The sequence below is a fragment of the Monodon monoceros genome, unplaced genomic scaffold (genome assembly GCF_005190385.1).
Source record: "Monodon monoceros isolate NGI ecotype Baffin Bay Population unplaced genomic scaffold, NGI_Narwhal_1 Super_Scaffold_14, whole genome shotgun sequence".
In the NCBI taxonomy this organism is placed as follows: Eukaryota; Metazoa; Chordata; class Mammalia; order Artiodactyla; family Monodontidae; genus Monodon; species Monodon monoceros.
The window spans coordinates 70,108,207-70,131,778 of NW_021703770.1; the positions used below are offsets into that span (position 1 = coordinate 70,108,207).

The following is a 23,572-nucleotide window of genomic DNA, read 5'->3' on the forward strand; positions in this document are numbered from 1 at the left end:
TTACTTGGAAGTCACACTCCTTCCCCTGCAACTCTACAGTAGGGTACTTCCGGCTACAGGAATTAATCCCCTCTGACTTGTATTATAGTATGTCTCCCTACACTGGGAGCTCTTCAAGCACAGGGACAGTATATCTGTCTTTATTTCCCTGAGGGCCTCTAATAGTACCAGGCCTACCTTAAGTGTGCAGGAAAACATATCGAATTGAATTTCCTACCCAAGGAATCAGTGCATTAAATTCAGTCATTCGAGATTCTAGCCACATCTTCCCCAGTAAGTTCTTTCAACCATCGTTTTTTATAAAGGACACCTAAAAACATCAGTTTAGTGGACATTGAAAGATTGAAAAAAATGAAAATATTTGTCCAAATTAAAATTGGAACATGTAGCTCATATATTTTAAATGAACATGTGTGCTTCTGTAATAATAATTTTATTATCACCAAGTTACAGGATAGAGTTTTAATTATGACCTTTATATCAGTAGAAGCCATATATTTGGGATTAAAAACCTACGGCTTTAACTAGTCTAGTTAAAGACTATAGCTTGATACATTCTGGGCTCCAACTTTTATAAAAACCAGAGAACACTTCTAATAACACTTTTCTAATTTCATGGTTTAATGCACAGTCAGTAAAGATTTAAATAATTCAGAAAGAAAGCCTATTCTCTTTCTTTATTAGAAGTTTGAGTCAGGCAAATTCTTTGACATTTAATGGGTTTTTAACCCTTTTAATAACTTTTTATAATGAAATTTATTGGCAGTTGTTTTAAAGAAAGAGTTATTATATTAGCATGAATAGCATTCTGTAGTTTTATGATTAGTTTTGAGACCTTGACCTTATATGACTCAAAGTGTATAAAAGCATAAATGAGTGAGTAATGTTAATGTTAACTAAATTAGGTATACCCAGAAATATAGAGACTATATATAACTACATTCACCCCATTATCTAACATGCTATAAAATTTTGGCAGACAAATATTTGAATCTTTTAATTGTTTTAAAGGGGCTTAAGGTCACTTACCAAGTCAGACACTTCAAAGGAACTGAAAGACATTGTAATTTTCCTAGACTGATTTTACCAATTTATTAATATTATACTCAATAGGAGAGGATTTCCAGCCTTTCCTATCTTAGAAAGGCTATTTTAATGTTTTATAATACATTATTAAAAGGATTATTGGAAGATTTCCATAATAACATACTAATTTAAAATTGTACTTTTCTTCAAGTCCCCAGTAAGTTGGGAGCATACAAATATTCTGCATAGGGAAGCTATCTGGGCCAAGCAGACTACAAGGTTTTAATTTTGCTTCTTGAGATACACTTTTAAGGGAATGTCATGTGTATCTAATGATTTAAGAGCCTCTAAATGAAGTCAAATATCTCTTTTCTGAACTGATGTTAAGATGTCAATATTCTACTTGACATCTGCACTTTTACTAGCATCCCATTAATATTCCAGTAGAACCTATGAAATTCACTTAAATTTTCAGGTTTAAGTATAATATAAGAAACCATTTAAGCTGACTTGTGATGCTATAAATATACAGAGCAAGTTCTCGTAGGTAAACCACAACTCCCACAGGGCAGGTCTCGTAACATTTCCCAATTTTCTTATCACCTATTCTTCCAATCCATTCTTTTTGTTCCAAGGCACACAATCCTTTGAGAGAGTTCTGAAAATAAGGCACATTATTCAGTCCCTTCTCTGAGAACATCAAAGCAGAGGAAATGTGAACAGTCATTAGCGTGTTTGAATACACGTTAATATAAGATTTTAGCCCCATGAACACAGCGCTGCCTACACTCTGCAGTGCCGATGTGAAAGCCAGGATCTATACAAATAAAGGGCTTCACTGACTCTAATCACAGTAGACACAGAGCGGGCTCATAGACTCCTATTACCAGAAGTGTACAAGTGTGTAGGAACTGCTAATTCAGATGTCTGGGGAAACGGAGGGTGGACCACATGGTCCCCCAAACCCTTTTATCAATAGTTACGGGAGAAATTCCAGTCCCTGAGCCTTCATGTCCTGCCATGAATTGGAATTAAGAGAGATGCTCCTTGTCAGCTAAGAGTCAAGCTCGCCCACTGTACATTTGCGTGTCTCCCTTATTTGAGCTGGGCAGAGGGACCCGTTCGAGGGCTCCCTGAAGCACAGCGTGAAGCTTGGTAACACTGAAATGTTGATAGCTTAGCAGTAACAGCAAGAGACAGAGTGTTGGCATGAAGCAATCAAAAATGGAGTGCCTCGATTTGAGTAAAAAAAAAAAAAAATCTTTCCAACTGTGCAGTTAGAAGACATCACTCTACCCCGTAACCTCCCGGCCATCATTGTGATCCAAAAGAGAGACTGTATGTACAGGGTTGATGGGAGAGAATGGTATACTATGAACTGCAATCCATTTGTATGCATTAAAATTTTTTTGAACTGTTTATCTACCAGTTAGCCTCTTAGCCTTGATCAGGGAGCTATTAAAATCTGGGTTATAAGTTCAACCGTTATCTGGGCTATTTACTTTCTCACAGTGAACCCCTGTGCTCTGTGACATGAGCTGCCCAGCTTATCCCAGGGAAGGTCCCCACAGATGCAAGCTTTGGGCAGCCAGAATGCTTGGTCACAACCATGTCAGTGGCTCACCATGAAAGAGAACTAGTCAGGGAAAGTGACGCAAGGTTGATAGCAAAAGGTAAACATCAGCCTCTTCCACAAAAGGTAATGCATGTGAGCGCCAACCACAAAATAAGTTCACATCTGGCAGAACATGTTCATAGTTTTTATTCTAGGTAATCCTCACAAGTGCACTTTGAAGCAAGCATTAAGGTCAGTACATTTCTCTCAGGTTGGTCTCTTTAAAACTTACCACTATCAAACAAACTACGTCTAACACTTGCTTATCACATTGTCTGTTTGCCCCGCTGGAAAACGAGCTGCGGAGGGGAGGGATTTCAGTGTACCTGGTCACTGTTGTTTACCTGGTACCTAGTGCAGTGCCTCTAGAGTAAGCACTCAATAAATATTTGCTGCTGAAAAGTTGTTATCCACCTATTTTGCAGAGGTGGAAAATGAGGGCCAGATTAATTATTAAAGGTAAGACAGGGCTTCCCTGGTGGCGCAGTGGTTGAGAGTCCGCCTGCCGATGCAGGGGACACGGGTTCGTGCCCCGGTCCGCGAAGATCCCACGTGCCGCGGAGCGGCTGGGCCCGTGAGCCATGGCCGCTGAGCCTGCGCGTCCGGAGCCTGTGCTCCGCAACGGGAGAGGCCACAACAGTGAGAGGCCCGCGTACCGCAAAAAAAAAAAAAAAAAAAAAAAAAGTAAGACAGCTCATTAGGATCAGAGCTAGTCTGATGATGTCATGAGCAGGGTTTCCTCCACCATAGCACACTACCTCCCATCTGGAAAAAGGAGGAAAAAGAAATCAAATAAAATGATACAGAATTGCTTTTCCAGTTTGTAAAAATGAATCCGGATGCATACACTAAGGCAACTAAAATGTTTCTTTCTGGATCTGGGGGATGTAACAGAAATAGAAGTCAAGCTCTGTCAGGGAGGGTCAAAGACACTGAGGACCTTCAGAGGTTGGGGGTCCTCCCTCCTTCTGTGGCTTTCTGTCTTCGATGTTTGATCTTTGGTTCATCCCTGGGAGAGCATACAAAAAGTTAATTAAATTAAATTTTTTTAATTTAAAATGATCTTTAGCCATGATGTTTAAAACTTTCAGTGATCTTTTCCTCTATCATATCAAATCCCTTGTGTAATAAGGGTCCTGATTCATGGAAGAGGCTACGATGAGGGAGAGACCCCAGTTTGAGGGCAGAGGATGGTCAGGTGTTATGGAAGGTCACATGGACATGAGTGCTTGCTTTCCGAGGTGGTTTTAGTCTTCCCCAAGGATGGTAATTCTAGAGAGTGCTGTGTCTGGGCTTTTGGCAAATATTTAATGAATTATGCTCCAGAGTTCTTGCTTTCTCGTAATAGTTTTATGATGACTATCCTAACTAAACTATAAATATTCCATTTTAGTGCACTGTAAAGAAACCTGCACGCTATTTGTTCATATTGTCTTTTGGAAGGAAAGTAGAATGTTAAATTCAAAAACAATTTTTTTGGAACTTCAGAGTTGAAATCAAGTTATTCTGACCAAATATTGGGATAAAAATACATTTTCATAAAAATCTTTAATCTTTCTTTCGAACTGCATATGTATTTCCCAGATTTCCCCTCTTCTGATATTAAATGTCAGTCTTCAAAATCAGAAATCTAATAGCAGAGAGTGTTAAGGTTTATTTAAAATACGTTTTTAAATAATAAATAGATCACACGAGGAGATCACATAGAAATGATTTAATTTGGAAAACAAATAATTTAGCTCTCTCTTGGAAATGCATTCAGGAAAATAATAAATAAAATTTGACTATTAAATTTACCCACGAATTTGTCTGGGTGTATACATTTACATATTAATTGAATCCCTGGCAAAAGTATGTAATCAAATTGGGGACTTAAATAATATCAACATTTACATTCTTCTCCTAGACTCTTAGAGTGCATTATTCCTAAGAAAAATGGAAGTGCTTAGCCTTCCTGGCCTGATTAGTCATGCAAGGCTGAATGGGGTACCAAGAGCAAGGCTCAGAAGTTTTTCTTTAGATGCTGAGGACGGTGTGTGTTTGATAGTGTGTACAAAAGGGACCGAGAGTAAGCACTTGTCACAGCCTAAGCCGGCGGGGTCTCCTCATAGCCCTGGGAAAAGCACTCAACAGCAAAGGGTGTCAAATTCTGACAGACAGGGGTAAACTGAAGGGCTTCAGAGATTCCTCACGTTCTCTTGTTCCTGCTGCAACTGGCAAAATTCCAGGCCTCGCCCACAAAGCCCACAGAAGGCAGCAGCTGGTGGAGCCGCATTAGCAAATAAGGCCTCAGGGCTCCCCATGTTCCAGGCTCTGTTCACCAACTGCTGTTCACTCAAACAGCTGGATCAGAGCAGAGAAAGCCAAGACATCGTTAGAGCTTTATGTGTACGACTGTTTTGATATGGATTGTCTGCTAGAGGCAGCGATAATGATAGCTTTCGAGGTTCACATGTTGGACTGGGAAGGATGCTGATATTTGAAAGAAGAAAACAGACTCTGAAGGATTGTGAAACACACAATTTTAAATGCTGAAACGCAGGCCTTCATTTGTTCTGGTGCCGTTCAAGTGTGAGATTTTAACGCCCTTTTGTCACGAATACAACTAATGTTGTTTTAAGGATCTTTCTTTCCTTTTGGTATTAGTTATACTAAAGTGTTACTCATTTTTTAAAATAATCTGAGATGAACAACTTGGGTATTTTTTTCTTTTCCTTTTCAAAGAGAATCCAAGAAAAATAACGCGAGAACACGTGTTGAAATATGTATCAAATAGCGTGCCTGAAGTTTCCCACTCAAGCTGTACCCTCAACCTCGTGCTCTTACGCTGTAGGTATGGGCCAGGGGAGAAAGGAACATGGTGTTAGCATCAAGCCATGGATTACAAGGCAGAGCATGAGGGAGAACACATGATATCTGCTTTGGTTTCCTAATTGGTTTTAACCGAGCTTTTGCTTTCCATTAATTGGAAAAAGGTTTTGAAGGAACTCAGTGGAGTTCATCATAACTTCCTCCATTACTTTAACTGGCATTTGTTAGCTCCCATAATTAAAGAACAATATTGGTCCTCAGTAACGATCTGCAAAATTTAAGGAAACAGTTCCCGTTCTCAAAAAAGTGAAATTTAGCATCCATTCTCAATGGATTGAGTTTCCCCAATGGGGAGATAAATATTAAGAGCCATTCAAAATTAAAATACCAACAACATGCAGGACTTTTAGCCAAGAAAAAACAAAGCTCACTGGGCTTGAAATAAACAAAATGAGAAATTCACACACAGGTTAGAAAGTACCTTGAGACATTTGAGTCCTGAGAATTTAGCAAAGGTAGTTTCCCAAAGATCAAAGATTTGTGGTATTATTTATGTGAAGCCAGAGTCATCAATCTTAAATGTACCTGAACATCTATTCAGTGGAACTCAAGAAAATATGTGTTGAGTATCTACTATGTGCCAAGGTCTGTGCTAGATACTAGAGCTAAAATGGTAAACGAAGTAGGTTCTATCCCTGCTTTTTTGAGTTTTTAATCTATTAGGGTGTATCAGTCAAGATTAGTTCCGCTACGTATAACAGGAAACTCAAAACCACTGAAAAAAGATTGACATTTTCTTCCCTTCCACATTAAATACTCCCACAGTAAGTAGGTTGTCCAGGGTCCGGTGTCTTCATGATAATCGGACACTCAAGCTTCTTTCCTGTGCCTCCAACATCCTAAGGGCGCTGGTCCGAGACATTTTCCTGAGTTCTAATCATCACACCCACATTTTTGCCAGCAGAAAAGAACAAAAGAATGTGAACCCTTCCTTCAAGGAGATTTCTTGGAAGTACCTCCCAGCCAAAACATGGTCACATGGCCATACAGAGCTGCAAAGGAAGGAGGCAGTGCCCTCTGTTAGCCAGCTTTCCAGCTAGACAGCCAACTACCGGAGGCCTGTCCCTCCAGACAAAATTAAATGAGTGGTAGAGGGTACAGCTTGAGGTTTCTGCCACAAATGGAAGCAGACATTATTCATATTTTCTTTTCATCTTGGGAATAATGCTAGATGACGTTCACAGGAAAAAATAAAGATCATCAAACTGGTTAAAGTCAGTTTATACTTGTAGTGTTTATTTCTTCATTTATGTACTGACTAGGCGGGTATTTTTTGAATACTTGGAATACCTAATGTAACTAAAAGAGATCTCAGGAAGGATTGAAAAATGCATTCGTCATGTACAAATCATGATTACTGTCTAGGAGTACACGTTTAAGAAATTTAAAAGTAGTGTCCCACAAAGAAAGTACAAACAGAATGCTGTGGCAGTTCATGATAAGAAGGTTCTTAAAGCTTTGTAGATGAGCTGACTTTTGAACTTCACTTCAAAATATTGGGTTGCCCAAAAGGTTCATTGATTTTCTTCCGTAAGGTGGCTATGAGAATGGCACTTAGTTGTCTTTAACTTCATTCAAAACAATTTTGTTAGATCATACATGACAGCTGTCATATCAGCATGCATTTAAAAAAAGACTTATCAAAATGGGTGAATTTTTGTGTAGCCATTTTAATATTGAAGGTGGAAGAAAACAACATTTTTGGGATATTATGCTTTATTATTTCTTTTTTTTTAATTTTTTTTAATTTTTTTTTTGGCTGTGTTGGGTCTTAGTTGCAGCACGCAGGATGGTCTTCGTTGAGACATGTGGGTTCTCTCTCTCTAGTTGTGGCATGCGGGCTCTCTCATTGAGGTGCAGGCTCAGTAGTTGTGGTGCACAGGCTTAGTTGCCCCACGGCACGTGGGATCTTAGTTCCCCGACCAGGGGTCGAACCTGTGTCCCCTGCTTTGGAAGGAGGATTATTTACCACTGACCACCAGGGACGTCCCTTTGCTTTATTCTTTCAAGAAAGGTAAAAACGCAACCGAAATGCAAAAAAAGATTTGTTCAGTTTAGGGAGAAGGTGGTGTGGCTGATCGAACATGTCAAAAGTGGTTTCCAAAGTTTCATGCTGGAGATTTCTTGCTGGATGATGCTCCACGGTCAGGTAGACCAGTTGAAGTAGATAGCGATCAGATCGAGACATTAATTGAGAACAATCAATGTTATACCACGTGAGAGATAGCCGACATACTCAAAATATCCAAATCAAGCATTGAAAATCATTTGCACCAGCTTGGTTATGTTAATCCCTTTGATGTTTGGGTTCCACATAAGTTAAGCAAAAAAAAAAACCTTCTTGACCATATTTCTGCATGAGATTCTCTACTTAAATGTAATGAAAACGTTCCATTTTTAAAACAAATTGTGATTGGTGATGAAAAGTAGATACTGTACAGTAATGTGAAATGGAAGAGATCCTGGGGTAAGTGACATGAACCACCACCAACTACACCAAAAGCTGGTCTTCATCCAAGGACGCTGATGTTGTGTATATTGTGGGATTGCAAGGGAGTCCTTTATTATGAGCTCCTTCTGGAAAACCAAACGATTAATTCCAAGAAGTACTGCTCCCAATTAGACCAACTGAAAGCAGCACTTGACAAAAGCATCCAGAATTAGTCAACAAAAAACTCATTATCTTCCATCAGGATAACGCAAGACCGCATGTTTCTTAGATGATCAGACAAAAACTGTTACAGCTTGGCTGAGAAGTTCAGATTCATTCTCCGTATTCATCAGACACTGCACCTTCGGATTTCCATTTATTTAGGTCTTTACAAAATTCTTTTAATGGAAAAACTTTCAGTTCCCTGGAAGACTGTAAAAGGCACCTGGGGAGGACCTTCCAGATGGCAGAGGAGTAGGACGTGGAGATCATCCTCCTCCCCACAAATACGTCAAAAATACAACTACATTTGGAACAGCTCCTACAGAACACCTACTGGACACTGGCAGAAGACCTCAGACTTCCCAAAAGTCATGTGGCTGATAGGGTCTTGGGGCTCCAGCCGGGTGTCAGGCCTGAGCCTCCAAGGTGGGAGAGCCAACTTCAGGACATTGGTCCACCAGAGACCTCCCAGCCCCACATAATATCAATCGGCAAGAGCTCTCCCAGACAACTCTGTCTCAATGCTAAGACCCAGCTCCACTCAACGACCAGCTAGCTCCAGTGCTGGGCACCCTATGCCAAACAACTAGCTAGACAGAAACACAACACCACCCATTAGCAGAGAGGCTGCCTAAAATCATATTGAGTTCACAGACACCCCAAAACACACCACCGGACACAGTCCTGCCATGGGAAAGACAAGATCCAGCCTCATCCACCAGAACACAGGCACTAGTCCTCTCCACCAGGAAGCGTACACAACCCACTGAACCAACCTTAGCCACTAGGGGCAGACACCAAAAACAACGGGAACTACAAACCTCAGCCTGTGAAACGGAGACCCCAAACACAGTAAGTTAAGCAAAAGGAGGAGACATAGAAATACACAGCAGATAAAGGAGCAAGGTAAAAACCCACCACACCAAACAAATGAAGAGGAAATAGGCAGTCTACCTGAAAAATAATTCAGAGTAATGATCGTAAAGATGATCCAAAATCTTGGAAACAAAATGGAGAAAATACAAGAAACGTTTAACAAGGACCTAGAACTCAAGAGCAAACAAACAATGATGACCAACACAATAAATGAAATTAAAAACTCTCTAGAAGGAATCAATAGCAGAATAACTGAGGAGAAGAACGGGTAAGTGACCTGGAAGATAAAATAGTGGAAATAACTACTGCAGAGCAGAATAAAGAAAAAATAATGAAAAGAATTGAGGACAGTCTCAGAGATGTCTGGGACATTAAATGCACCAACATTCTAATTATAGGGGGTCCCAGAAGAAGGAGAGAAAAAGAAAGGGACTGAGAAAATATTTGAAGAGATTATAGTTGAAAACATCCCTAATATGGGAAAGGAAATAGTCAATCAAGTCCAGGAAGCACAGAGAGTCCCATACAGGATAAATCCAAGGAGAAACATGCTAAGACACATATTAATCAAACTATTAAAAATTAAATACAAAGAGAAAATATTAAAAGCAACAAGGGAAAAGCAACAAAAAACACACAAGGGAATCCCCATAAGGTTAACAGCTGATCTTTCTGCAGAAACTCTGCAAGCCAGAAGGGAGTGGCAGGAAATATTTAAAGTGATGAAAGGGAAAAACCTACAACCAAGATTACTCTACCCAGCAAGGATCTCATTCAGATTCGACAGAGAAAATTAAAACCTTTACAGACAAGCAAAAGCTAAGAGAATTCATCACCACTAAACCAGCTTTACAACAAATGCTAAAGGAACTTCTCTAGGCAGGAAACACAAGAGAAGGAAAAGACCTACAATAACAAACCCAAAACAATTAAGAAAATGGTAACAGGGACATACGTATCGATAATTACCTTAAATGTAAATGGATTAAATGTGCCAACCAAAAGACATAGACTGGCTGAATGGATACAAAAACAAGACCTGTATATATGCTGTCTACAAGAGACCCACTTGAGACCTAGGGACACATCCAGACTGAAAGTGAGGGGATGGAAAAAGATATTCCATGCAAATGGAAATCAAAAGAAAGCTGGGGTAGCAATTCTCATATCAGACAGAATAGACTTTAAAATAAAGACTGTTACAAGAGACAAAGAAGGACACTACATAATGATCAAGGGATCGATCCAAGAAGATATAACACTTGTAAATATTTATGCACCCAACGTAGGAGCACCTCAATACATAACGCAAATACTAACAGCCATAAAAGGGGAAATTGACAGTAACACAATCATAGTACGGGAGTTTAACACCTCACTTTCACCAATGGAAAGATCATCCAAAATGAAAATAAATAAGGAGGGGCTTCCCTGGTGGCACAGTGGTTAAGAATCCGCCTGCCAATGCAGGGGAATTCAGTTCGAGCCCTGGTCCGGGAAGATCCCACATGCCACGGAGCACCTAAGCCCATGTGCCCAACTACTGAGCCTGCATTCTAGAGCCCACAAGCCACAACTGCTGAGCCCACAAGCCACAACTACTGAAGCCTGTGCACCTAGAGCCCGTGCTCTGCAACAAGAGAAGCCACCGCAAGGAGAAGACCGTGCACCACAACAAAGAGTAGCCCCCACTTGCCGCAACTAGAGAACAGCCCATGCACAGCGATGAAGAACCAACACAGCCAAAAATAAATAAAATAAATAAATTTTTTTAAAAAAAAGAAAAAGAAAATAAGGAAACACAAGCTTTAAATGACACATTAAACAAGATGACCTTAACTGATATTTATAGGACATTCCATCCAAAAACAACAGAATACACTTTGTTCTCAAGTGCTCATGGAACATTCTCCAGGATAGATCCTATCTTGGGTCACAAATCAAGCCTTGGTAAATTTAAGAAAATTGAAATTGTATCAAGTATCTTTTCCTACCACAATGCTATGAGACTAGATATTGATTACAGGGAAAAAAAACTAAAAAATACAAACACATGGAGGCTAAACAATATGCTACTAAATAACCAAGAGACCACTGAAGAAATCAAATAGGAAATCAAAAAATACCTAGAAACAAATGACAATGAAAACACAATGACTCAAAACCTATGGGATGCAGCAAAAGCCGTTCTAAGAGGAAAGCTTATAGCTATACAAGCCTACCACAAGAAACAAGAAAACTCTCAAATAAACAACATAACCTTACACCTAAAGCAGTTAGAGAAAGAACAAAAAAACCCCAAAGTTAGCAGAGGGAAAGAAATCATAAAGATCAGATCAGAAATAAATGAAAAAGAAATGAAGGAAACAGCAGCAAAGATCAATAAAACTAAAAGCTGGTTCTTTGAGAAGATAAACAAAACAGATAAACCATTAGCCAGACTCGTCAAGGAAAAAAGGGACAAGAAGACTCAAATCAAGGGAATTAGAAATGAAAAAGGAGAAGTAGCAACTGATACTGCAGAAATACAAACGATCATGAGAGATTACTACAAGCAAGTATATGCCAATAAAATGGACAACCTGGAAGAAATGGAAAAATTCTTAGAAAAGCACAAACTTCTGAGACTGAACCAGGAAGACATAGAAAATATAAACAGATCAATCACAAGCACTGAAACTGAAACTGTGATTAAAAATCTTCCAACAAACAAAAGCCCAGGACCAGATTGCTTCACAGGCAAATTCTATCAAACATTTAGAGAAGAGCTAACACCTATCCTTCTCAAACTCTTCCAAAATATAGCAGACGGAGGAACACTCCCAAACTCATTCTACGAGGCCACCATCACCCTGATACTAAAACCAGACAAAGATGTCACAAAAAAAGAAAACTATAGGCCAATATCACTGATGAACATAGATGCAAAAATCCTCAACAAAATACTAGCAAACAGAATCCAGCAGCACATTAAAAGGATCATACACCATGATCAAGTGGGATTTGTCCCAGGAATGCAAGGATTCTTCAGTCTACACAAATCAATCAAAGTGATACACCATATTAACAAATTGAAGGATAAAAACCATATGATAATCTCAATAGGTGCAGATAAAGCTTTCGACAAAGTTCAACACTCATTTATGATAAAGACTCTCCCGAAAGTAGGCATAGAGGGAACCTACCTCAACATAATAAAGGCCATATATGACAAACCAAGGCCAACATCTTTCTCAATGTTGAAAAACTGAAACCATTTCCACTAAGATCAGGAACAAGTCAGAGTTGCCCACTCTCACCACTGTTATTCAAAACGGTTTTGGAAGTTTTAGCCGCAGCAATCAGAGGCGAAAAAGAAAGAAAAGGAATCCAAATGGGAAAAGAAGAAGTAAAGCTGTCACTGTTTGCAGATGACATGATACTATACATAGAGAATCCTAAAGATGCTACCAGAAAACTACCAGAGCTAATCAATGAATTTGGTAAAGTAGCAGGATACAAAATTAATGCACAGAAATCTCTTTCATTCCTATACACTAATGATGAAAAATCTGAAAGAGAAATTCAGGAAACACTCCCATTTACCACTGCAACAAAAAGAATAAAATACCTAGGAATAAACCTACCTAAGGAGACAAAAGACCTGTATGCAGAAAACTATAAGACACTGATGAAAGAAATTAAAGATGATACAAATAGAGGGAGAGATATACCATGTTCTTGGATTGGAAGAATCAACATTGTGAAAATGACTATACTACCCAAAGCAATCTACATATTCAGTGCAATCCCTATCAAACTACCAATGGCATTTTTCACGGAACTAGAGCAAAAAATTTCACAATTTCTGTGGAAACACAAAAGACTGCAAATAGCCAAAGCAATCTTGAGAAAGAAAAACAGAGCTGAAGGAATCAGGCTCCCTGACTTCAGACTATACTACAAAGCTACAGGCATCAAGACGGTATGGTACTGGCACAACAACAGAAATATAGATCAATGGAACAGGATAGAAAGCCCAGAGATAAACCCACGCACATATGGTCACCTTATCTTTGATAAAGGAGACAAGAATATACAATGGAGAAAAGACAGTCTCTTCAGTAAGTGGTTCTGGGAAAAGTGGACAGCTACATGTGAAAGAATGAAATTCGAACATTCCCTAACACCATACACAAATATAAACTCAAAATGGATTAAAGACCTAAATGTAAGGCCAGACACTATAAAACTCTTAGAGGAAAATATAGGCAGAACACTCTATGACATAAATCACAGCAAGATCCTTTTTGACCCACCTCCTAGAGAAATGGAAATAAAAACAAAAAGAAACAAATGGGACCTAATGAAACTTCAAAGCTTTTGCACAGCAAAGGAAACCATAAACAAGACGAAAAGACAACCCTCAGAATGGGAGAAAATATTTGCAAATGAAGCAACTGACAAAGGATTAATCTCCAAAATATACAAGCAGATCATGCAGCTCAATATCAAAAAACAAACAACCCAATCCAAAAATGGGCAGAAGATCTAAATAGACATTTCTCCAAAGAAGATATACAGAATGCCAACAAACACAAGAAAGGATGCTCAACATCACTAATCATTAGAGAAAAGCAAATCAAAACTACAATGAGGTATCACACCGGTCAGAATGACCATCATCAAAAAATCTGCAAAGAATAAATGCTGGAGAGGGTGTGGAGAAAAGGGAACCCTCTTGCTGGTGGGAATGTAAATTGATACAGCCACTATGGAGAACAGTATGGAGGTTCCTTAAAAAACTAAAGATAGAACTACCATACGACCCAGCAATCCCACTACTGGGCATATACCCTGAGAAAACCATAATTCAAAAAGAGTCATGTACCACAATGTTCACTGCAGCTCTATTTACGATAGCCAGCACATGGAAGCAACCTAAGTGTCCATCGACAGATGAATGGATAAAGGAGATGTGCCACATAAATACAATGTAATACTACTCAGCCATAAAAAGAAACGAAATTGAGTTATTTGTAGTGAGGTGGATGGACCTCGAGTCTGTCATACAGAGTGAAGAAGGTCAGAAAGAGAAAAACAAATACCATATTCTAACACATATATATGGAATCTAAAAAAAAAAAAGTTCTGAGGAACTTAGAGGCAGGACAGGAATAAAGATGCAGACGTAGAGAACGGACTTGATGACACGGGGAGGGGGAAGGATAAGCTGGGACGAAGTGAGAGTGGCATGGACGTATATACACTACCAAATGTAAAATAGATAGCTAGTGGGAAGCGCTGCATAGCACAGGGAGATCAGCTGGGTGCTTTGTGACCATCTAGAGCGGTGGGCTAGGGAGGGTGGGAGGGAGACGCAAGAAGGAGGGGACATGGGGATATATGTATACATATAGCTGATTCACTTTGTTATAAAGCAGCAACTAACACCCCATTGTAAAGCAATTATACTCCAATAAAGATGTTAAAAAAAAAAAGGCACCTGGAACAGTTCTTTGCTCAAAAAGATAAAATGTTTTGGGACGATGGAATTATGAAGTTGCCTGGAAAATGGCAGAAGGTAGTGGAATAAAAGGGTGAATACGTCGTTCAATGAAGTTCTTGGCGAAAATGAAAAATGTGTCTTTTATTTTTACTTAAAAACCGTAGGCACTTTTTGGCCAACCCAGTATATTCAGGGTTTGGATATGTGAATATGGTAATGGTGTCGTGGAATTGTGAAAAGATCACAAATATGTAAAATAAACTTATTTCTACTTTAATCTTTGTTGGTAGAGAGATCTGAGACCATTTATCCTCTACCATTCTCAATAAACTTGTACAAAACAGCCATTTCTATAGGACTACCTCAAAGGGGAATTATGAGGCCCAGTAGGTAAAAGTTCTGTGCAAACCAGAAATCACTGAGCAAAGTATTTTTTTGTAACTGTTTTTCAAAAGTTCAAACAGCAAATGCTCAGAAAGTGAATGCTGAAAGAGCAGCATAGAGAAAGACACGTGTTCAAGGGAGAGAGAGGCAAAGGAAAGCAATTAGTTGGGTTTGGTTGGACAATCAAGTGTGTGAAGGACACTTAGAAGGAATAAAGTTCATTTGGAATCTTGAATGGCATGCTAAGCAGTTTGGATTCAATTTGGTAGGCAGATATCACTGGGAAGGTTTTGAGTCTGGCTCGTGAAGATTAATTTTACAGTACTCTTTGGGGTGGATGTGAAGATATTCTTTTTAGTTAAGTAGCTATTGCAAGTGAAGATGAAATGAAGGCCTGAAATACGTGAATGGTGTGTGAGTGAGACGAAGGGAAGATGGAACAGGTATTGTAGAGCAGACTCAGTGGAACTCACAAGAGTTTGATAGAAAAGGAATGAACCCAAAATTACTAGAACATTTTGAGTAGAAGTGACAGGGAGGATGAAGGTATCATCGAAAGAAATTGGACACAGAGTACAAAATAGTTTTGAGAAAGAAGACATTATTCGGTTTTCCAGCAGGGGTGATGTCCAAGTAGTGACATCTAGCAGAGGTAGACCTGGAGTTTGGGCCGGAATTGTACATTTTCATTTAGAACGTTCCCCATTAACAAAATCACGATGCACCTTAGCTGGATGAAGAAATGCGACTCAAAAACAGAATGTTAGGGAATCATTTAGGGGTGGAAAGTTGTAAGAAGAATAAAGTCAGTGAAGGAGCTGGGAGGAATCAGAACAGCAGTTGAGATTAAGCATGACTTAAGTGAATTATTCACGGTAAATTGAAAATACTGGAGAGTAACAGGAAATAATATTTTGCAAGTTGAAGTTTCGTATTTCACATTAAGACCTGTAGTTAGTCACTATCTTCCTAGAAGGAAACCAGTAATCAGAGCATTTGCTTACCTTCATGAGCTGACTAATTATTCTTAGTTTTCAGTAATCAGAGTCCCTCCAGTTTACTTTGCCCCATATTATACATTAGGCAGTGATAAATAGTAAACGGACTTCTGTCAAAGCAAGGTGAAATGGAAAAACTCCTCCTAATTCAGAAATGTCACCAAGGGTGTTAAGATCTATTTCTAAGTGCATCTGAGGCCTAAAGAGATGAGTATGCTCTCTGATTTGTGCTTGCCACCCTCCACAAAGGAAAATTATTCTTTGGTTCAGTGTTAAAGCTGCTGTCTGCTGGCCTAACACCATTGGTGACACCGTATTTTGAACTAATGATGAGTCTGTTGAAACAGTGGTACCCTGTTGAGTACTCTGTGGTCCCGACCCAGACTGATTCCCTACCCCCTTCCACCATGCCCACCTCCTTCTACTAATATAACAAAGGTGGAAATACAATGTTAGTTCTCAGAGATCTACCCACCACACTAATTAGCATGAGAAAACAATAAAAAGGATTACAAAATGGAGGAAGAGATAGGTGCTCTAAAGTGAAATTTGTAGTCGTAAATCTGGAAATTCTGTGTGTAAGTCAATTTAGAGGTCATCTTCTGCAATGTCACGTGGAAACCACAATATTTCTGAAAGGGTGAGAAGTGGGCTCCCGATAGGTTACAACTGTTCATGCTTGTAACCTGGGATTTATGTGACAGAGAAATAACGATATCAATTAGCTACATACATATGTTTGGGAAGATAATTTAAAGTATGATTTTGTTAGTAAACATTTTTGATTCGCAGGGCTCTAAAAATGTGTCCTCTACAAACAGATATGTTTGAATATGAGTGTGAGTGCTTTACTTGGTGCAGGGCTGGGAGAGGGAGCTGCCCTGTATAGGACAGTGCCCTTTACGGGCACCCATTACTCTGTGCCCACAATGAGAGCCCAGTTCTACATGCTAAGGGTCTAAGGAAGAACACAATAGGACCTCAGGGCCTTAGAGTACGGGCCTGGAAAAGACTCAGTAGCACAACTTTATGGATAACTGTGAAAGCTAGTATTATCTCACAAGGAAGGTCAGATTATGGAAGTTATAGGAACAGTTAAGCAGGAACAAAAACTATTTTAGTAAATGTGAGTGGAGGCAACATGAATGGACTAGATGAGAACCATGGATTTGGGTAGGCAGTGCTGGATGGGTGTTCTTGGCTGTCTTTAGTTAACTATAACTCGCTCTTTGGGATACACAAAATACTGTGTCAGCTGCTTTAACACAGTAGGAAGGAGCAAAGACTGGAATTGAGGGATGTAGGGTTGAACTCCAACTGTGTGGTTCGGGGAAGTCATTTAAGATCTCTGGGTTTTAGTCATCCATTTATATATTTATTCAACAGACATTCACAGCCCCTCAGTCTCCTCTTCTGTAGATTGAGAACGTGTCACTAGAGCCTCTGCAGCGCTCACATGTATCACTGAATAGTGATACCTGCTTACTGAGGGGTTTCATAAAAAGGAGAGCTATGAGCTACTTTTGAAGGATTGGAACGTGGTTTAAATTATGGGAAAAAGGTTGATTTAAACCAGGCGATCAATGGGTACAAAGCCATAGAGCCAGACTAACCCTTCACCCAGGAGAGCCAGAGTCTACGATTCCTAGAACTGAGTCTGAAGATGAAGCAGTAGCAAGACTTGGAAAGGTCAAAAGGTATTGACTAATAAGATGCCTTATGGTGGAGACAGTAAACCTAATACAGAGAACACAGGCAGACACCTCTTCAGTCACCACTCCAGTTTCAGGGAGGTCTAACTAGGTTGGTAAAATGACTAGAGAGCATTGGTAGAAAATGATTTTATTACCAAAAGAAAAAAATTCCTATGACTAAGTTATTTAATTGACCTTTTCATTATTTCCATGTCATGGTGGTAATATCTGACACTATATGGGGTTTTTTTTTTAATGAAATAGAGAAAGGTAACATTCGTTTTACTTTTTCCATTCCCAAATGTAACGTTAACATATATCTCTTCACTGCCCTCCTTTTTTCCATTTGTTTCTCTTTTTCTCTCTCTTGTTTTATAAACCCTCTACCTGCATGAACTCCCCAATGCCCTTCAGAGTGAACAAAACTGAGCTGCTTCTGTAAGCACCACAGAATAGTCCCCATTATTTTAAGTTTGAAAATATGCCAGAGAAACATTAAGTGAAATCCACCACACTCTTCTGACAACACATTTGACCTCTAGACATGTTAAGAGCTTCATCCTCCAATGCTTTTAATTCTAATTCTTGCAGAGATAAAATTCACTGCTTGAATTGTAAGAGTGAGTCTCATTAAGGCTAAAAAGCAGTGACCCAGATAGCATAATGGATTAATATGGTGACCTTGCAACTTTAGAGCTTTACTTTCAAATCGGACTGTGTAGTCAAATCATTTCAATAGTCAATTGATCAATTGGTTAATACCAGCCTGTAAATGTTCTGAGTCGGAAGTTCGTAGATCATTTGGCCAGTACTAGCCTATATAGAAGTAAACTGAGAACCATAGTATGCTTAACTTTCAAAACCTTTTTTAAATGATGAGAATCAAAGAAATAGAGTTTCATGAATTACTGTGAATGCTGTAATCACTAATAATTATATAATATTGACACTCTAATAAGCATCAGTATTTTGAAACTTACACCATAAATAGCTGGTAATGCTATATGTTTGCATTTCATTACAGTGTAAAGAAGGACTGTAAGTATAATCAACCAGGTCTTGAGTGATGTTGACTGAATTCTCAAATTCGGGGTGATATATGCTGTTAGGATTATCCTACTCTGAGGGACGGGGTGGAAATGTGTATAGTTTAGCAGGACATCCTAACGGACTTTTAAAGCCTAAGGAATTTAAAAAATTTTTTCCAGAAACAAGTTTTGTGAAAAATTATTCCTCTGCATTTTTTTTTACAGATGCAAGATATACGGAGCCCAGAAGGAGGTCAGTATAGCTCCCATCCTCAGATGGCAGCCATGAGACCAAGGGGTCAGCCTGCAGAGCTCAGGCAGCAGCCAGCCATGATGCAGCATGGCCAGCTCACCACCATCAACCAATCACAGCTAAGTGCTCAGCTTGGATTGAACATGGGGGGAAGCAGTGTCCCCCACAACTCGCCGTCTCCTCCCGGAAGCAAGTCTGCAACTCCTTCACCGTCCAGCTCAGTGCATGAGGATGAAGGCGATGATACCTCTAAGGTATGACGAGGTTATTCTGGGGACCAATAGGAAAGGCTTGCTGCCTGAAAAAACTATTGACGGGCACTTCCCTTGACCTATGGCGGATGCAAGTTATATCGTCCAAATGAGAAACGTTGGTGGGGGACCGAATGGATTAAATCACCTGCTTGTCCAATTGCATTTTTAAGTTCCTAACAAATCCTCTCAGTGCAAATGTATTAAACATAAAAATAGGTTGCACCCGCACAGTATAGGGTCTGCATAGTGAGTAAGGGAAAATAAATAATCTTGTAGGACTCGGTGTCCAAAATCAAGCTTAATTCACCATTCATTCCAAAATATCTTTCAATTTAACCACTTTATTTTAAGAAGGCAACATCCCAGGGATATAATGATGGCGCTGTGTGTGTGTGTGTGTGTGTGTGTGTTGTGGTTAGAGGAATCCTTTGAGATCATCTTATCCAAACATTTCATATTTAGGGGACTTCCCTGGTGGCGCAGTGGTTAAGAATCCGCCTGCCAATGCAGGGGACACGGGTTCAAGCCCTGGTCCGGGAAGATCCCACATGCCGTGGAGCAACTAAGCCTATGTGCCACAACTACTGAGCATGTGCTCTAGAGCCCACAAGCCACAACGACTGAGCCCGCGTGCCACAACTACTGCAGCCCATGTGCCTAGAGCCCGTGCTCCGCAACAGAAAGAAGCCACCGCAGTGAGAAGCCTGCGCACCGCAACAAAGAGTAGACCCCGCTCACCTCAACTAGAGAAAGCCCGCGTGCAGCAACGAAGACCCAACACAGCCAAAAAATAAATAAATTTATTTATTTATTTATTAAAAAATTCATATTTAGGATGAAGAAAAGAAGGGCCAGAGATATTAGATGACTCCCTTGCAGAAGAAGGAGCCTAGGTGTTTCATTACGTATCTCTTGTTAACCCCAGGCCAGTATGGTTGTCTGTCTGTCTATCTGCATCACCTTAAGTTATCTGTATAAAAAGATGGGTCGTAATTGTCCTTATTTTGGAAAATTAGCTACAAAAGGTAGTTAGTTCTTTAAAGTAGTCAAGGCAGCCTTTTCAAATGACTGCATCATAACCAAGTACACTCTCAGTCAAGAACGTCGAAATCATCTGTTTATTGCCTTGGTTATCAGTCAGGCATCTTCCAAATTTGTCCCAGTGAGAAGGACCCCTGCCTGGTTACTGTGAAAAACACTGGTGGCTACATGCACACTTCATATTCCTCCTCTTTGTTTAATGTCACTAATGAATTGTCACTTGTGTCAGCCCTTCGTTTTCTTTTCACTTTGTGAGAATTTTGTTTTGGGGAGACAAACGGCAATACCGTGGGATTCTGATCTACGTGGTTGACTTAACATTAGCTAGCTACACTAATCTTTTAACAACCCAGATAGTGACACATAGATTTATTTAGCCTGATGACAAAGGCAAGGCTGCTCTATTGGCTCTATTTCATTATTTTCAGTATTCTTGAAGCTCTGGCGTGTAGGCCCTTGACCCTGGAAACTCTACCAGGGAAGCTAATTCCTAGAGGTAGTGAATGACTCCCCTGGGAGCGCATCTTTGATAAACACACCAACCAATCCAGAGCCCACACCCCAGTCATCCCCTTTATCAAACTCTCACACACCACGTCCCCGCAGAGTTTCCCCCCAGGGCTAGGCATGGATAACTAGGGACCACCTCTAGAGCCAAGCCCACTGAAACTGTTCAAACATTCCAGTCCTGAGCTTACTCAGTATACCTACCCTGCCTCGCCCCTTCCTTCCCACAAAAACCCCAGTAAAGGCTCTGGGCACGCTCTGCCCTCTCCCGTCTCTGCCTCCTGACAACCCTGCACGCCATGCCGGGCCTCCTGTTCCTAGGTTCGTGTGAGTGTAAACTTTCATTTCCATGTCTGCTGTCCACCGTCCCTGATGAAAACAAATCCCAGGTACATTTCAGGACAGCTGCACAGCTAGATATCAGCGCCCCTCTACCTGCACAGTCTCCCCCTGTCAGTGAGCCAGCCTCTCAAGAGGGAAAGTAAAAAGGAGGGAGGAGACTAATTGATATTACATAAATAATGTATTGGGCTAGGAGAAGCCTGACCTTTGGCAGATCACTTAGAGGGCAAAATAAATTTTTAAGAAAATCTATATTATTCTAACGGTGTCTCCAGCTAATGAGCACCTGGATCTAAGTGTGAGCACCAGGAATCTGTTTGTGGCCAGTGATTTAGATATCAAATTATACGTGGATAATTCAAGTTAAATTTCTAAACACAGATGTTAAGTACTATATTGCAAGGGGAAAAATTAATGTTCTACTCATAGTAAAGATCAATTGGTGCATCTGGATTATATCTTTATCAGTATTCACTGCTGACATTTCAGGAAATTAATGCAAAATTAGCATCTTCTGACAGTAAATTTTATGCAGGATTATTCTGACTTACAATAGCATTTTCCACACTCTTCAATTTATATGAGTAGCAGACTGAGTAGAAACCAGAAATTCATAGGATTCATATTGACAGGTTCTGCCATTTTCTACTGATACATAAGGTCCATATCTTACAATTTTGCTGAGGTGTGAATTTGTATGTTATGAGTTTCCAGGCTAGCATGAAACTTTGCCAGTGAGTATCCTACCCAATCACTTAACATCCATATCTCAAAGTAATGTATAGCTTATTATTAATGATCACCTAAGCATTGTATAGTGGAATTTATATTCCATGGTCGTATAGTCTTGAATAAGCTGTGTGTGAAGGCCTAGGGGTGGATTTCCCAAGAATGCCCTCATTAAAATGGCTTTTTGTCTACACAAATATTCTCAAATTTATGTTGAGTTTAAGTGCATTTTCCATCTCAAAATCCATCCTCCCATTCCAGCTCTACGTGCTGTCCTTCACCTTCTCTCCAGTACAAAATTCTCCTGCCCATTTATTCAACTTAAGTTTATTAAACGGCTAAAAAAATTCCTCTGATGAAAATGCTCAGGCATTCTTCATCACAGCTAATGATTAAACCGGAATTTTCCTTTATGTATGAGCAGGATTTATGTGCACTGTTGTACTGCAGCAGCTCCAGTTAAATGTGAAGTAGCGTTAAGTCAAAAGGATCATTTAAATCATTTCCAACGAGATCTAGAAAAGGAATATTTAGTCTCACACCTGAAAAAGAAGGCTTTAAACCTTCCCTCTTAACACTTCGTGCTCTCTTAAGCAATTGCATATTAACTCCAGTTTATCGAATTGAACAAGTAAATGAAATAACTTTGTTTTGACAGAGAGAAATATTGTAAATACATCAGTAAAATAAATTATCACCTTATAAACACTCCTTACGGTTCTGATGGCTCTGGAGCTGTGTTGACAGCCTGAAGTCATAAACTAGACATGCAGTCAAACATCAAAGAAATACAAACTCGGGTAGCTTGTGGTTCTAAGCCTGTAATCCAATATGTGTAATATAACAGACACTTTAAGACACTTAAAGACACTGGCATTACAACTGTATTTTTAGCACAGCTTTCCCTTTAAGGAAATTATGGGCTAAGAATCACAAGATATGTTTTTCCATCCTTTTACTTTCAGCTTCTCTGCTAAAAGTCTTCTTAAGTTTTATATGTGTCTCTTGTCAGTGGTATATAGTTAAATTTTTACTTTCAAATGAAACTGACTTCATTTACATTCATATAAATACTAAAATATTTGGGTTTATTTCTCATTTCAGTATTGATATGTTGCTTTCTATTTGTCCCACACGTGTCTATGTTTCTTTTCTCTTTCTTACCTTCCTTAAGAATGTTCTTACTTTTCTCATTCCAAAATTTCCCATTTTAAGACTGGAAATTTTATAATCTCTCTCTTTGTTTAGTAACTACTCCTGACACACAAATGCGTGAAAGTCTAACATTGATCAATATCTTTACCCTTCTTAAATTACTTTAACTCCAAACACCCTCCTTTCAATTTATACTGGAGCAGTTATTGCTGTTGTTTATCTTAATTATAATTTAAATTATAATTTATCTTAAATTTAAATTAAATGTAATTTTATGAACTCCATGAAATACTATTTTTATTGTCTTTATAGTCTTTTTTCTTTAGATTTATTCACATGTAAAGTTTGTCATCTGACGTCATTTTCCCTATGCCTTTAAATTTTTCTCTCGTGAGGATCTATTGGGAACACGATTACCTTAAAAAGTACTTCCACTAGGAAAAGAATTTTAGATTGACAGTGATTCTCTATTATAATTTTGAAGATAATATATTACTCCATTGAATCCTGATTTTCATTATTGCTTTTGAGAATTCTGCTGCCTCGCTGTCTCGTTAAGTAATCTGCCTCTATTCTCTGACTAGTTTTAAGATCGTCTCTTGCCTTCGGTGTCCTGCAGCATCACTGTGTAGTATGTGGGTTCCTTTAAATTTATCCC

General features: G+C 39.3%; 1 protein-coding gene across 1 annotated transcript in view; it reads left to right on the top strand.

The window, feature by feature from the left end:
- The window catches only part of TOX (thymocyte selection associated high mobility group box), a 297,352-nt gene that overhangs the window by 230,792 nt on the left and 42,988 nt on the right, over positions 1-23,572 (top strand). The window contains exon 4 of the mRNA XM_029222730.1: positions 18,859-19,140. Coding sequence (XP_029078563.1) covers positions 18,859-19,140 — 282 coding nt within the window. The remainder of the gene's footprint in view (positions 1-18,858; positions 19,141-23,572) is intronic.